Raw genomic sequence first — 17,017 nt, forward strand, 5'->3', positions numbered from 1 at the left:
GACAAGAATTGGAAAATAAGATAGGTTCTCTTTCAGAGTTACAGCCTGTTATGCAGTAATTGAGTCTCAATGATGCTAATGGCGTGGAAAAGTTTTCCACGAGAAGCGGTCAAGGGACATGCATAGGTGTTCCTAGGAAATTTCTCATTTAATTGATTGACTGGGAAACCTGCTAAACGAATCAAAGATGCATATGGTAGAAACTTTCATGCATTGGTCTATATTCCTTTAAGAATAGATAGCCAACGGTGAAGATAACAGGCAAAAACGGGAGCACCACCCCGAAGCTTAACAAGCCAACGCGCTTAAAGCAGCCCTAGAAAAAATAAAACATATATCCTTTATGAACAAGCCTGCAGTTGGTAATGAACCCAATCAAAACCAAAGAAAGAGAAGCCAAGTCGATTGAAATTGAGAATAGAACACCATAACTTCAAAGATACATCAGACCATGCCATGTTGCACTCTTCTTCAATCCTCAAAGAAAATCCTGAAAATTAAATCACTATTTTGTATGCTTTGTAACACTGATTTGTGAATTCTCTTACTGTATGATCTTAAGGGCAGGTTTTTCTTCCTTCAGAGAAGAAAAATGCTTTCGTTCGGTCAGGTGTGGAATTTAAAGATTAATTTTTCAACATGTTGAAAAGTGAAAAGGAGGACTTAGAAAATGCAAGTAGAAGACGATCCAAGTCTTATTGTTTCGACATTTCAACAAATTTTTCTTTGACATTTTCTTTTCCTTCTTATTTTTCACGAGCCAATCGGAGTTAATGTTTTGCAAAAGACTTGGAAATGTGAAAAGGAAGACTTAGAAAAAGTTAGTAGAAGACGATCCAAGTGTTGATGTTTTGAAATTTCAACGATTTTTCTTTGATATTTTTTTTTCCTTCTTATTTTTCCTGAACCAAATTGAGTTAATGTTTTGAAATTTAATGGACCAAATTCCGCGTCTCTCACTTTGAGAGCCACGGCCCTCAAGTATTTTCACTTAAAAATTTGTCTCATATGCCTTTTAGAGCCGCCCTCAAGTGTTCTGTCTTGTGTTGCTCTCCTCGTGTAGTACTCTTTTTTTAACATGAATTTTTTACCATCTTCTAATCCGAATTTGGGAAAGTGATAAACAAAAAAGTTGTAACTCTTCCTTTTAGCTTTCTATTGGTCCAAGAATTATCTCATTTGGGCTCTGGTAGAGAAAATTATTAATCAAGTTATCTTTCAAAATTCTTTAGATGGAGTCGTAGTTATTTAGATTAATAAATAGACAAACTGTACTGATGGTAATAGAGACAGCAGATTAATGTAGTAATGTAGTACTGATAGTAATGACTATTAAACAAGCTTTTCAAAAGTTACCAAATCTAAAAGAAAAGTACGCAATCAAATTTTTACTAATTAATCAAAATTAAAACTAAATCATGTTTGTGTTGTGCAAAATCATGGCTGATTTTTAAATATGTCAACAACAACTAATCTTTTTGTTTGTTTCATATATTCACTTTCACCAGCTCCAAATTTTCAAAGAAAAAATCATCAATCTTATGTAAAAACTATTAAAAGTGAAACACCACATTGGGCTATTAGGATACGAGCTTTCCGAAAGCTACCAAATCTAAAAGAGAAGTGTACAGTCAAATTTTTTTCTAATCAAAATTCAAAATTCCACAAGAAATAGTCAAGGGACAAGGATAGATGTTTCTAAGATATTTCTCATTTAATTGATTGAAGCACTGGGAAGTTTGCTAAATGAATGAAAGATGCATATGGTAGAAACTTTCATGCATTAGTCAACCAAAATGAAAAGCAATGGAGGACACCAAATTCATGTAAAATTTTTTTTAAACCAAATTAATATAAGGGTTTTGTTAACAGATATCCTAAGAGTGTTCTTTAAAGTTACTATATTAAGTAATTACTTTTTCAATGCATTGAAATTTATAAGATTAACTGTCAACTATCACATTTAATACAGAAATATTATTATGAATAGTAAGTTAACTAATCTTAGCTAGTACTCTCAGGACACTGTTTAGAAAATTCTTATTTATGTAGCACAATGATAACAAAGCCTTCATAATTCAGCATCATATCTTGTTTGAAGCTTCAAAACTGGTAGAGTCATGGGTACTGTTCCAATTAGTTTCCTGATCATGTTGCTATTTCTAGAATCTTTTAAACCTAGCTTTTGTGCCAGAAACCACAACATGAGTTGCATTCAAATTGAGAAACAGGCTCTTTTGAGGTTTAAGCAAGATCTCAAAGATCCTTCAAACAGATTAGCTGCTTGGACCAATGATGGAGATTGTTGCAAATGGGATGGAATCGTCTGCAGCGATGTAACCGGCCATGTTATTCAGCTCCACCTTGGAAGTTCTCAGGATGCTAGTCGTGCAGCGCATGAAAGGTCTAAGTTGGGGGGTAAGTTGAACCCTTCTCTGCTAGATTTGAAGTATTTAACTTACTTGGACCTAAGCAACAACAAGTTCAAAGAAACTCAAATTCCCACTTGGTTTTGGAACTTGTCTTCCTATCTATACTATCTAAATATCTCTCGAAATCAATTCCAAGGTCACATTCCTGATCTACCCACAATGACTAATCCTTCTGTTGTGATAGACCTCAGTTCAAATAACTTCAGAGGTCTATTACCTCGTCTCTCCTCGAATGTGACTGCTATAGATCTTTCTAACAATTCCATGTCAGGATCTATCTCCCATTTCTTGTGCTACAAAGTGAATGAGCCAATGAAGTTGGAAGTTCTCAATCTTGGGAATAATCTGTTATCAGGAGAAATACCTGACTGTTGGAAGAAGTGGCCAAGGTTGGTGGGGATAAAATTTTGTGACAACAATTTTAGTGGTAAGATTCCCAGTTCCATGGGAAGTTTGACTTCTCTTCAATCATTACACCTACGAAAAAACAGTCTAGTTGGTGAAGTACCCTCCTCTATAAAAAATTGCCGTGAATTGCTTACTGTTGACTTTGGTGGTAATCGGTTGTCTGGACATATACCCCCATGGATGGGAGGAAGGCTCTCAAAATTAATTATCCTCAGCCTTCACACGAACAAGTTTAATGGCAATATACCTAAAGAACTTTGTGTCCTATCATCTCTTCAAATTCTAGACCTTTCCCATAACAATTTTACAGGTAATATACCAAGCTGTGTCAACAATCTCAGTGCCATGGTCTCAAGAAATAATTCCGATAACAAGATATTTTACAGAACTTCTAAGGGAAGTTTTTTTGAGGATATATTAGTTGTGATGAAAGGAAGGGTGGTGGAGTATAGCAATACGCTTAAACTAGTTAAAACTGTGGACCTTTCGGACAACAATTTATCAGGTGAGATTCCCAAGGAGATGACAAGTCTTGTAGGCCTACAATCATTGAATTTCTCACATAATCTTCTAGTTGGAAGAATTCCTGACAACATTGGTGCCATGGTATCATTAGAATGTGTTGATTTATCAACAAACCTACTTTCTGGCAAAATCCCTCCAGCTATCTCTCACCTAACCTTCTTGAGTTACTTGAACTTGTCCAATAACAAGAGAATTACAGGAAAAATCCCAACAAGTACTCAGTTGCAAAGCTTAGATGCATCCAGCTTTCTTGGAACTGAGCTCTTTGGACCACCACTAAGTGAGAATTCGAATGCTGTGACGTTCAGCAGCAGTGCAAGAGAAAAGGAGGAAGGTCGACATGATGTGGACTGGTCCTATCTAAGCATTGAATTGGGATTTTCGTTTGGATTACTTGGTGTGTTAGTCCCTGTTCTGTTCTGCAAGTCATGGAGATTTGTATATTTTCAATTTCTGGATGACATACTACATAACTTATGTGGCATTATTAGTAAATACTTCTAAAAATGTAATAGAAGGTATGTAGTTGAACTAGGAAAACTATCATCCGCTTTAATGTTACTCTTTTTGTATACATAGTTGCAATGAGGTGTTTGTCCCAAAATGAACACATTAACTTTATTAATGTATAGCTTACAAACAATCACAGTGTGTTACAGGAACTGGGTCCAGAGTATAATGCCCAAGCCTCCCAGTACGACACAAATTCAGCAACTTGACAGCAACTTTATCTTGAACATTTTGATCTATTTCTTCCTGAACATGAAAGCCTCACTTAATGCTACAAACTGTGCCTCGATAAGTTTTACCATATTGTCCTCGCACTCTAGATTACCATCAAAAGATGAAATGACATCAAAAACAGCCCGACGAACATCATGCACCATGAAGTCCTGCATGAACAGTCATCAACATCTTTTTCTGTGTGTTTGGGAAGTCAGAGAGAGGTCACTAATCATACAAAAAAGAATAACTTCCATTTCTCTTGTTTAAATTTAAAAATTCCTAAATTTATATATTTATTAACTACTTTATTAGTGCACAGAAAATGCCTCATATCAATCCAAGCACCACTTGATCACTGAGCAAGTCTCATGACAAGTAAGACCCGAGCCAAGCTCTGGGTTCTTGTTCATTATCAGAGCTCTCCATGAGCATGAGTGCTGCATTGTAGAAATAAATTTGGACACTTCATAAACCTAAACACAAATTAAATTTAACAAACATACATTTAGTGTCACTACATTTACTAAGCAAGAAATTTTGTGTCCCTCAAGTAGGCATAAGCATAGGTTTTATCTATTTATAAAATAAATAGCCAAAAGATTTTATTTCCAATTAGAAGCTTTTCACAACATACATGAGGCAATTGTTATAAGGGAAAAACAGCAAAGAGGCAGAGAAGAAAATTTTCAAAACAAATATTTGAGAAAGAGCTAAATGACCAACAAATATGAATAAGCCTGAAAGCACCTAAAAAATAGATCTAGAGGAAGATTCTACCAGAAATTTTTTCAATGTAGCTTACTCCATTGGTCTTGTAGAAAAGTGAAAGAGTTTATCACAATTTTTACTGTTAAAATAGTTTTGTAAGTAATATAAGGGCTTAAATAGTTAAAAAATCTCTAAACTAAATTCATTTATGCAAGAAAGCCCCAATTTATTATTGTACCCAAAAAAAGCGCTTATCATTTTATTTGTTTCCACACAAACCCTTAACCATGATGGAAAATTAATAGCAGTCAGACTCAATGTCAGCTGGCATTTCTATCCGTGTCAACTGCAATGTGGCAACATGGACAAAAAATGCCAACTGGCATTAAGTCTGATGTCAGTTAATTTTCCATTAGAATTAAAAGCTTGAGCATATACAAAACAAAGGATAAAAACTTCTTAGGAAAAATAAAAGAATAACGACTTTCTCACATAAATGGATATAATTCAAAGGCTTTTTTTGTATTGAAGCCTAATATAAGGGCCCGTACCTGCGTGTGAGCCATTAGATATTGCCTTCTCTGTCTCATCTCCAGCTTAGAGCTACTTGAATGCTCTTCTTTGTGCTCTAAAATTGACACCTTACCCCAATTGGTTGATAATTTTGCCCACTTTGTATACTGGTCACTTAAGTTGAGAATAGCCAAAAAATATTGAGCAAGGTCCTTTAGCCCAATCAAACTGTCTCTAATTGCTCCTGCACATGCAAAAAGAAAACCTGAACTAAAGACAACCTGCTGGATTAAGCAGAGAAGATACTTCAGCTTGACATGGTTGAACTATTACAATTAATTCATAACACAGAAAGAGGGACAAAACGTCATTATCACCCCACCTGTTAATGCTAGCTTGGAGCAGCGCTCTGCATCATGAATGGTAGGAGCCAAAATACCAGGAGTATCCAACAAATAGATATTGGGATGGCTACCAATCTGGACAGAAGAGTTTAAGTATGAACCACAACATATGCTGCTACAAACACAACTCTGATAGAGTAAAATTAATCTTGGCTAAATGAAAAAAATAAAAAAGACCCTTATGACATTGTCACGTACATACCTTCAAGCTGCTGATATCTTTTGTCTCTCCAGGCTGAGGACTCACCAAAGCATGCTTCAATTTACCTTTCTCTAAGAGAAAGAACACGGCATAATTTAGATTTCAACCTAAAGGTCATTTAAGCAGGAGAGAAACAACAGAGAAAATTAAATAAGTTAATAAAATTAGCACCCGCAATCACTACACTCCAACAACAAAACAATGTTGGGCCAGAGGATTTGAGAAGGTTAAAGCACCTGCAGCACTAATCCTCCCAATCTGATGCCAAGAATTAGCGAGTGCTGATTTACCAACATTAGGAATCCCAACTAGCATTACTGTTATGGCGTCACTAAAACGATGATCAGCTTTGTTCAGTTCCCTAACTTGAGCTTGTATAAAGTTAAGCAACTGTAAAAAATGAAGTACTTCAATTGTTAGTATATCTTAACAAGACATAAGGTTACTTTAAGACTTCCTAAGAAGAGATCTAAGTAGGTAGATAGGAGAGTTAAGATACCCCTTTGACACTGTCCTTGTTATGGGAATTGACTCCATAAGAAATGCACTTTTGTTGCTCAAAAAACCTCATCCATTCCTGAAAATAAAAGCAGAACCTCTTAAAACAAATAAAGTCAAATAGGATTGGTAGGCAACACAAGAAACAGTGACCACGGGGATTTTTAATGGAATAAGAACCTTTATTTGGGTTGGGTTTGTGAGGTCCATCTTATTCATGACAACAATTCGCTTTGAAGGAGGACGAGGAGGAACGATTCTCAACAGCTCATACTCAGACGATAAGGGAATCTAAGAGCTTAAAGCAGTCAACAAATTGGTTGAGAAATTTAACTGTACAGAAAAAGCATAAAGACAAATAAAAAAATTATACCCTGGCATCTCTGATCTCAACAATGAGATCGACCAATGGAAGCCGTTGAGCAATGGCACATGTGGCCGCAGCCATGTGGGGGCCGTACCATCCTCTGTTTGAGCTTGCTGCTTTCTTCACTACACTCCCTATTTCCCTCGCTAATTTACTTGCGATACTACCCGATGCCATTACAGAACTTCAAAACCCTTTTCATTGTGCTTCATTCTTAACCCACGCAGGAAAATGAACAGAAACAAAAACACCCCAACCGCCAAAAAACAATGCAAATGTAGTATGGAATTATAATAAAGTGTACAAATTAGTATGAAAAAAAAAACATTAATTTACACCCTATATTTTCAAATCAGATATCATCATCTTCATATCTACAACAAGGTGGCAGTTACAGTGGTTATGAAAGGCATAGGGTTACAGGAAGGAGGAATTTGATGGGGTTGCTATGAATGAGGGAGTTTATCTGCAAAATGGAGAAACAGAAGCTCCTTAAAATCCACTCTATATACCTTTACTTTCATACTAAATAAAATGCACACATTGAATCAAAATATAATAAAGATATTCATCAAATATGCCCAACTAAGCAGCAGAGAGTTACAAAAAATGTCTACATTAAACCATCTAATGAACCAGGTCAAAAGGAAAAGAAAATTTTAAAAATATATATATAGATTTTATAGTAACTCAAAGGAAAGGAAAAGAAACAAAATAAATAGATAAATTAAGAACAAAGCCTGTTTGGTTACCAAGAAAATTGAAACAAAAATGAGAGAAATAGTAAAATACCCATAAAAAAATACTCTTGCTTCAAAATCTGCAAAAGATATAATTTACATTAACACGTGGTTATAACTAGAAGATTCAAAACACAAGCCAAGAAATTTGAAATACAATTAGATAATCGAGATATTTAAACAGGAATAGAAAATTAAAAAAAAATACAAGATGAACCGAGAGATAACTTCCGTTTGGTTACTGGGAAATTTGAACGAAAACTGAAAAGAGTTCCATTCGCTGCTGAGAAAAAAACAAAAATTGATCCAGGTCTACAAAGTTTGATCGATTGGTAGATGGAGGTGTTATGGTTGCAGTGAAGAGCCGTTTCAAAAATTTTGGCATTTTAAGTTTAAGCACGTGTCCTTTTAACCGTATCAAATTAAACCCCTCGAAGTCTTATCTTTCACTGTAGAAGCCCTTATTTGAACGGAATCGGTCACGTGACTTGGACTTCCGTTAACTCCTTAACACGCTGGCATTCATTAGTCATGTAGATGGCATGCGTTTATTAGCTGACGTGTGCAAAACTATGCATATAATTAAGGGGAAAATAGAAAAATTAAGGATCTATTGACGTAAAATATTTTTTGAAAAATATTTTCAAGATTTTTACTTGTTTGAAAGATAAAAAATTATTTTATATGTAAAATATTTTATACGTCAATAAAAAAAAACCTATTAACCACATAAAATGTCTTACGCTTTGAAAAACATTAAGACATTTTTCAGAGAACTGAAAAAACACTTTTATATTAAATCTAGTAGTATAATTTTGATAAATATTAATATTTAACTTAAAATATTAAAAAATATTAATATTTAATTTAAAATATTAAAAAATATTAGTATTTAGTTAAAATTTTTAACTTAAAATAATAATATTTAAATTATTCAATACTATTAAAATATTTTAAAAATATTTTTTTAATAAAATCATTCAATGAAATTAAATTTTTTTTTTATAAATTGAATAAATCTGACTAATAATTATAGTAAAAAATATTTCAATGATAATCACTTAATGAATACACATTTATAAATATAAGTTTTGGATGTTGATAAATATTGATATTATTAAAGTGTTATGGTAATAAAAATGATAAGATGAAAGATTTTTTAAAAATTAGAGTTTACATATGTCATTAAATGCTTTGAAAAATATTATTATTTATTTTGTCAATTTTCATGTCCATTCTTAATTGTGATCCAAAATTAGGGAAAACCAAATGACACATTTTTTTTTATAATCAACTCTTATTTATCACCCAACTAACTCCACCAGTGAAAGTGGAAAATATTTTTCACAGAATGATGCAAACAATAGAAAATGTTTTCAACAATTTATTCAAATAATAAAAAATATTAGATTTTCTTGTAAATTTACACAGAAAAAATTTTCCTTCAACAAGTTATTTTCCTGTTATCAAACAAACCTTAATTTAATTTTAAAAAAAATACTATTTTTGTTTGAGCTTTGTCATTTTTCCTCAATTTTCTTTTACATTTTCCGGTGGGGTAATAATGACTCTTTGTCCCTCTTTCAGTGCTATGAATTAATTGTGATAGTTCAACTATATCAAAGCTTAAATATCTCCTCTGCTTAATCCAGCAGGTTGTCTTTAGTTCAAGTTTTCTTCTAGCATGTGCAGGAGCAATTAGAGACAGTTTGATTGGGCTAAAGGAGCTTGCTCAAGTTCTAGCAATGTCCTAGGATATACAGTTCAATATTTTAAGATTAATACTTTTTTATACATTAGCGATAGAATTTACATTAAAATTTCACAAGCGTGTTTATATGCTCAAGATATATATTAAATCAAGTATGATAACTACCTAATTTGAAATTTATTTTTTTAATTATCACAATTAAATAGACATATAACAAGTGTGTGCATATATATACACACACACCAAGTTACTTTTAAAATATTTTAAAATCATATCAAAACATTTGTTTCAATGATAAGTGAATGTATAATATACTTTTACTCAACAAATTTAATTTAAATTTCTCTTTCTTAAATAAATAAAAAAAGAAAATTTTTCAGAGCCAACATACGTATTAGATAATAATATGCCATCAAATTTTAAACACTTTCATAAAACTTACAACTTTTAAGTTAGGAAGTGTTAACCCTATAAAAATTTATGATAATTGAATCATGAGCTTAACGTATCTGATCATTATGTTAATCTTCTTCTATTTACGTCCACGTCACTTCCTTTCTTCATAATAAAGCCACCAACAATCTTGAGCCAATCAGATTAATGCAAATACCCCATGAAAACAAGAATGGAAAACCAAAAGAGAATGTAATTTAGTAAATTCAGTCAAGCATCATCCTCAAAGTCCTATAGCATAAAAACTGGCTCCAAAAACTGTAATTTACTTTACCAAAAACTAACGTTCTGACAAGGCAATTAGCCCATATCTTAGAAGAAACAAATGTCATATATGCAGTAACAAGTACATAACAAAAAATTGAGCCCTCCCTCACAAAAACTAGATATCAGATTTACTAACATTTTATATGTCACTATTCTGGATGTCTATCAACAATACAAGTATATATAGTCAAATATTCTTGATCATATTTGAATTTTCTTTTTCCTACTTCTAAAACTACTGCTCACGTTGTTTCCTAAAGGTTTTTTTCACATTGCTTGCAAGAGTCTACTGATGTTTGGAAGGAACAACGTTGGCCTTTCCTGCTCATGGGCAGTAAGTTTTGCACACTCAAGGTACTTTCCATCATATTTATGTTGTGCCTTCAAAAATCAGTTTCCTGTTTTGTACATGCTGATTTTACCATATTAATTAATGAAGGAGGAACCCCAGTTTTTGGTAGACAATATATGTTTCTAAACTGAACATCTGTGTCATTTACAGAAACTCTGAAGTAATCGTGCTAAGAATACGGTTGTAAGTTGTAAAATGCAGAGATAGATTGTGGCTGTAGTTTCTATGTATAGCTTTTGAATGAATTAGTTGATCTTTTAACTTGTGAGATTTTTGTTTCTTGCTTTTCTTCTCCGTATTAAAGTGTTTGCCGCAGTGCAAGAGGTTTGAAAGCCTGTATGTGTTTTACATAATCATTTAGTGTGCAAGTAAGATGCCATATGCATAATGGGTACAATAATTGAATTAGTCTTGTACTAGAATAGCTAAAAATTAGATTCAACTGATGGAGGTAGATGTAGTTTTTTTTGAAAAATGAATTTTATTCCATAAAAGCTGTACTGCCATGAGGAGTCTCAAAATTGGAAACTCCTGTTAGCATAACAGTATCTTGGAAATATCCTGTCCTATACAATTACAAAAGTAGTAGCATCTCGTAGAGTACTTATCAGTGTTTCAACTCACACGTTCTCACATACATGTACTATTCTGAGACAAAAGCCCGTACTCAAAATCAAAATCTAGCAAAATTCAAGCAGAGTGAAGGCCGAGGATAGACGTCTACGACCCAGACCAAAACATTCCCCATTCGAATATAGGAATTATTCCAGTCGAAACCCCACGAGTCTATCATGGTAGGCAACACATAAGCCGCACCACCAAGCCTTCAACAGTAGACAACCCTATTACTTCCATGATATTCTGCCCTTCTGCATCCCATAAACAGCCATGGACCTGATTTCTCGCAATCTTCCAAAGTTCCTCCACCACATTTCTGGTCCAATTCAACTGAATAGGGGATCTCTGATCACTTAAGCTCTTTTCCTTCTTTTTTTTTTTTTTACCAAACTAGGGAAGCAAGGCAAAAACATAGGCCCCCGTTTCCAGTAGAAAACTTCTTAGCAAAACCAGCACACCAACCAATCAAGAACCACAATCTCCGCTTCTTTCATTCATTTATCAAACTCCCATACCTGCACACATCAGCTACTAAACTCCAACTCTTCACTTCTCAGCCATCATGTTAGTCTTTGATCATCAAAAATCTCTCTAGCTCACTATTCTTGATAATAGTTGCCTCTCACAGCTTATTTGAAGTTCAGCATCTCGGATCAAATCCCCCAGAAACTCAAGGCACACCATCCAAAGCAAACCGTGAGACTCAAGCAGGGGAACTGCCATACTTGATGGCTCAACCCTTGTCTTAGGCTACTCAAAATGAACTAGCTTGATTCCCTCAGTAAACACAAAAAGCATTAGAAACACAGTCACTTTATGAGATTGGTACAGACAAGGATACGTTCTCATATATCCCCATCCGTCCCACCTCTCTTCTGATGAACTTTTTCTCTTTTCTTTTCTTTCTTTTTTTCTCTTTCTCTTTTCTTTTTCATTTTTCCTTTTCCTTTTCTCTTATTTTTCTCTTCTTCTATTTTTTCCTTTCCCTTTTCCACTTTCTTTCCTTCAATTTGGTCATAATAGATTTTCGTAACCCTATCCCTCTATCTTCTTGTTGACACAGTGTTTAAAAACCTTAAAACGTCTACCTTACTCTCAATCTCCCCCTCTGGAAACCTAAGACCAAAATCTAAACAAATTCCAATAACTAACTAATCCCACCTAGATAGAATCAAAATATGAAAACACTAACTCCAAAGCAGTAACATCTCTCCTGATCCCTCTCTCCCCATTTCCCCACAACGACAAATCAAAGGACTCTCCTTTCCTTTCAAGACCTTGTAAGAACCCTCCATGACACGCAGACACGCACAAACCCAAGTGGGAGGGAAATCAACCCCAAAAAACCACTCACTATCCCTACCAACAGACTCTCCCACAATGAACTCGACCCTCACCCTCCCTCGCCCCCAAACTTTTGAGAGAAAAAAGAACTTTTTTAACTTTACCCTGAGCCAATTGCAACTTCTCCTTTTCTCTCTCTTTTTACTTATTTATTTTATTTTTTCGCATCTTTATCCTTTCCTTCTTTTTCCATTTTTCCTCTCCTCTCTCTTCTTTCCTCTTTTTTCTTTATTATTTTTACCACTATATTGTCTTTTTTCCAAGCTTTTTCCTTTTTTTTTCTCTCAAGCTCTTATGCCACACTATTCCATGGGATCCATTACCAAAACTGGAAAACTCTCATAGTACCTGGCTCCAAATGATAGGCTTCCTTTTCCCAAGACTGGCTCCAGATGAAAAATCTCCTCTACTCTGCCAAAGAAAAAGCTGGCTCCTTTCTTCCTTTCCAACTACTTTATTCATAGCAGGCCAGCATCTCCTCTTCCTTCATAACTCCTGACTTTGCCAACTCATTGATCATACTGTTACTTTCCCTGCTGATTTTAATGACTTTGAACTCACCAATTCTTTTCTTAATCCCTTCCAAAATCAAGAACTCCCTTCTTAAATTCCATGGCGCTTTTTTGGGGTTGTGGAACCAACTCACTGCATTACTTAAATTACTCTCCACTATTAGCGAGTGACTCCTCACTCATCTAGAAGCCCCAAAAATCTTGAAGGCCTCTCTAATTGCTAGAACCTCAGCTGTGTTTGCATCCGCTATTCCAATAGATTTCGAGAACATCACTTTAATAGGCCCCCCTTCATCCCCTAGGACCCCTCTTATAGTTGCTTGCCCCGGCGTACCCCTTGTCGCATCATCAACATTAAATTTGAGGAACTCCTTCTCTGGCTGTTGCCACTTCATTTTTTCTTTCTTGTTCTGATTTCTAGTTCTAGCTTTATCAAGATCAAAGTTCCTAGGTGATTCAACTGTTTGATGGCATTCCTCTGGCCATCTAGCCTTTGCCCACCACGCGACTCTAGTTATTACTAAGTTTAAACATTGCTCTCCATCTCAAACCTTAACTTGGAAGACTATTTCATTTCTCATTAACCAAATAGTCCAAATAATGGTGAAAAAAGCTAGATTCCAGGTTTTCTTATCCCCAGATCTGATCAGCTCACTCCAGCCAAGGAAGAAGAAATACGTCTTAGAGTGTATTGCCCATTGTATACCCCATCTCCGCCCCTATCCAGTCCATATTTTTTAACTTTCTTTGCATTCAAAGAATAGATGATCAATTGTTTCTTCCCTCTCTCGGCACAGCATACAAAGAGCTAAGTCTTCTCTCAATAACCCTCTCTTCACCAGTTCCGCTTTCACCGCTACCCTGCCCCTGATTACCCTCCAACAGAAGATTTCAACTTTCAAAGGAGCAGCTCCAAACCATATTTTTTTCCAGATATCATTTGAGGTAGATGTAGTTAACTCTTTTAATTAATTAACAATCTTTGTTTTGGCATCTAGAAGATAGAGCCATGAGATTGGTATTACACAAAATAGAGTTTGATTCCCTACTTTGACAACTTTCTAAGTTTTGTCGTTTTAAAATTGATTATAAATATATTAGGATAATTCCAATTTCCAAACCTTTTTTTTGGAAGTAAAAATGCTGAAATAAGGTTTCAAAATTACAAGGAAGATGTTAATGAGTGGTTATGAAAAGGGAAATTAACAAGTGTCTTAGTTGGTAAGGAAAGTTAAAGTTTTCCCAAGCACAAAATGAAAAAGTGAAAGCTCTATGAAAAATTAGATGCATTTCGACAAGACAGCAATTAAACAAGAAACAAGGCAGAAGACAAGGCAAACATTTCGACGGAAATAAGAGGCAGCGTGGGTTGCACTTACACTTCAGATTGAACAGCAAGGCAGCAAGAGGAAGCGTGGGTCAGCCAGCACACAGAAAGTCACCAAGATTCACCGGAGGACAGTAAGGGGCAACAAGGATTTGTGAGCGATAGGGTTTTGCGGGTAGAGGGATTCTGAAAAATTGAAAATTTGGGGAAAAATGGGGCTGCAAGGCTTGGTTAATTAGGATTTGTTTCTGCTTTAAATTAAAAAAAAAGGAGTTTTGGATTTCAAACCAAGAAATTGTTGGCAGAGTTGGTAAAAGTTTGGTGTATTTTCATTCACAATATATGAGATAGAGACATACTGTTAACAAAATTATATATATATATTATTTTATATTTAAAAAAAATTAAAATAAGTTGTTATATTTTTGTTGTATTTAATTAAATTTTTATATTTATATTTTGAATTAAATAAATTTTATATTTTTATTTTAAGTTAAATAAATTTAATTAATTTAATTAAAATATTATTTATTATTTTATACTGCGTAACGTTAACGTAGTATGTTAATATATTATAATTGATAATAATGTAATATGCAGATATATTATAATTACTAATAATGTAACATACTAATTTGTTATGAGAACATCACCATGTGATTTTTTCATCCTCCACATCAAGGTCATATTAGTGTCATGCGGACATAAAATGATAAAAGATATTTTAACGAATAGCAATTAATCAACAATTAGTTATAAGGATTTATTTAAACTAAAATAAAAATATTGAGGTTTTATTGAACACAATAAAAGAATAAGGACTTATTTGAATTTTCTTGAAAAATAGTTTATTTGAACATTATGCCTTTTATATTATATTAATTATTAAACCATTAATAATAATAATAATAATATAGTTTAATATTCTTATAATAAGCTTTACAATATAAATTATGAATATTATATATCATAATTTATATATATAAATACTATTTATAGATAATTATAATATATTATATATTAATGTATAATATAAAATATGTAATATATTATTTTGTTGGTTATATAATATATAGTTTATGACTTATTATTTATTAAATATATTATTTTGTAAAATATAACTGGCTTAATTATATATCAATATTTTTAAATATACTTCTACTTCGGAGCTTGCTGGGACTAGGACAGCGCTGCAGCGCTTTCCCAGTCCAAATCAAGCTTCCAAGGCAGAAGTTTGGGCACTACAGCGCTAGAAGCATAGCGCTGCAGCGTTGTCCCAATCCCAACAAGCTCATGCGAAACAAACAACAACCCCAAAGAACACCTTAAACTAGTAAGTCTAAAAATCTTAAAAATTACTACGTGAGTAGATGGTTGTTTCATACAAAAAAAAAAAAGATGGACATCCCTAATCTAAAAATTGCAGCACCAAAGACTATACAATGACTAGAGGTTCATGTGAAGATAATTGTAGTTTCAAACAAGCTTTTCCATACAATCAAAACAAAAAAAAAAAGGTGTTTTCCGTCTTATGCATATAATCCAGTAATCATAGCATACTTGACAAACACATAAATTATATTCACTTGTAAGAACTTCATGTTATGAGTTCCATAGGTGTGCTGACACACAAATTAGCTACTATGAGCTAAAATCCTAGTTAAAGGACAGAAAACAGACTAGAAGACTTAAAAACAAGTCATCTCTCTGCACTCCAAAGCATATAAGACAATTTAACAAGAAATAAATTGACAACCATCTATGAAAGTCATTTGGTACCAACAACACTATTTTGAGTGGAGAAAAATACCATGGTATCAAAGATTCTTGAAGCTTTTGAGTTTTTCTCTTGACTTGCTTTGAAAAGTAAATCTCTAAGATTGTTGGACTGCTTGACCTGACAAAAAGGAAGGAAAGTAAGTAAAGCTAACAAAGATAACAATTCATTAATCAACCAAGAGAGAAATCCTTTCTTGAAAAGACCCCAAAATGGTAAAAAAAAAAAAAAACAGAAGAGAGGAAATATAAAAAGACCTTGAAAACAAAGTTACCTAAACATAACAAAATGAAAGAAAGTACTATAAAAGAAAGCCAAAACAGAGCCTCTTGAAGATGAAAGAGATCAATCAACCACAGTAGCTCAACATTAACAGAACATCAGCATAGCAAAGAAAAAAAACCAAGATAGCAGCAGCAAAGCCAAGAAGCAGCAGAAATAAAAAGCAAAACAGCCAAAAGTCCTCCAAATCAAGACCTTAAAAACAAAGCACCAAAGTAGAAAACATAGCATAAAAGCCAGTAAAAAGGTGAAAGCAGTTAGAACAACAGAAACTCAACAGGAACATGGCAGCAAAGAGGAAAGATAGGACATGGAAAAGCTCAAGCAAACAAAACTAGAAAAAGATCTTAAGCTTTGGACCTTAAAATCGAAATTGCAGAGGAAATGGAGAGTTTGGAGAGATGCTTCAATCAACACAGTAGTAAAGTAAAGCAAGCTTTAGCTTGCAAAGGAGCTTCAACAGTCATTCGGCATGGAAAGGGGGGCAAAGGTCAAGGGCTTCCCATGGGTTTCAAATGAGAGGGCGGTCTGGCTAAAAATTAAGGTTTTAGGATTTGGGGATCTGCTTAGGGAATGTTTAATTTTGCTACGTAAGCAAACTCTTAGAAAATGTTGAATGGCTGGTAGAGTTGGTAAAGGGATACTTAATTTTCAATCACACACAACAAAATTTAAACATTTATATTTTATTAATAATAATAAACTTTTATTATATTCATATTAAACTTTACTATATAAACTATAAAGATTACAAAAACAATATATTTAGGTAATCATAATATATTAGATATTATTGTATAATATAATATATTTAATATTATTAAGTTGTAAACAAACCAATATTATTTTAT

At 33.6% G+C, this 17,017-nt stretch overlaps 1 protein-coding gene and 1 pseudogene across 1 annotated transcript; one reads left to right on the forward strand and one right to left on the reverse strand.

The window, feature by feature from the left end:
* On the forward strand, positions 2,121–3,869 carry LOC18586567 (probable LRR receptor-like serine/threonine-protein kinase IRK). Its single transcript, XM_018128812.1, has one exon. It carries the CDS (start codon positions 2,121–2,123, stop codon positions 3,867–3,869), a length of 1,749 nt encoding a protein of 582 aa, XP_017984301.1.
* LOC18586568 lies at positions 3,912–7,898 on the reverse strand (annotated as a pseudogene).

The sequence above is a fragment of the Theobroma cacao genome, chromosome 10, assembly GCF_000208745.1.
Source record: "Theobroma cacao cultivar B97-61/B2 chromosome 10, Criollo_cocoa_genome_V2, whole genome shotgun sequence".
NCBI lineage: Eukaryota > Viridiplantae > Streptophyta > Magnoliopsida > Malvales > Malvaceae > Theobroma > Theobroma cacao.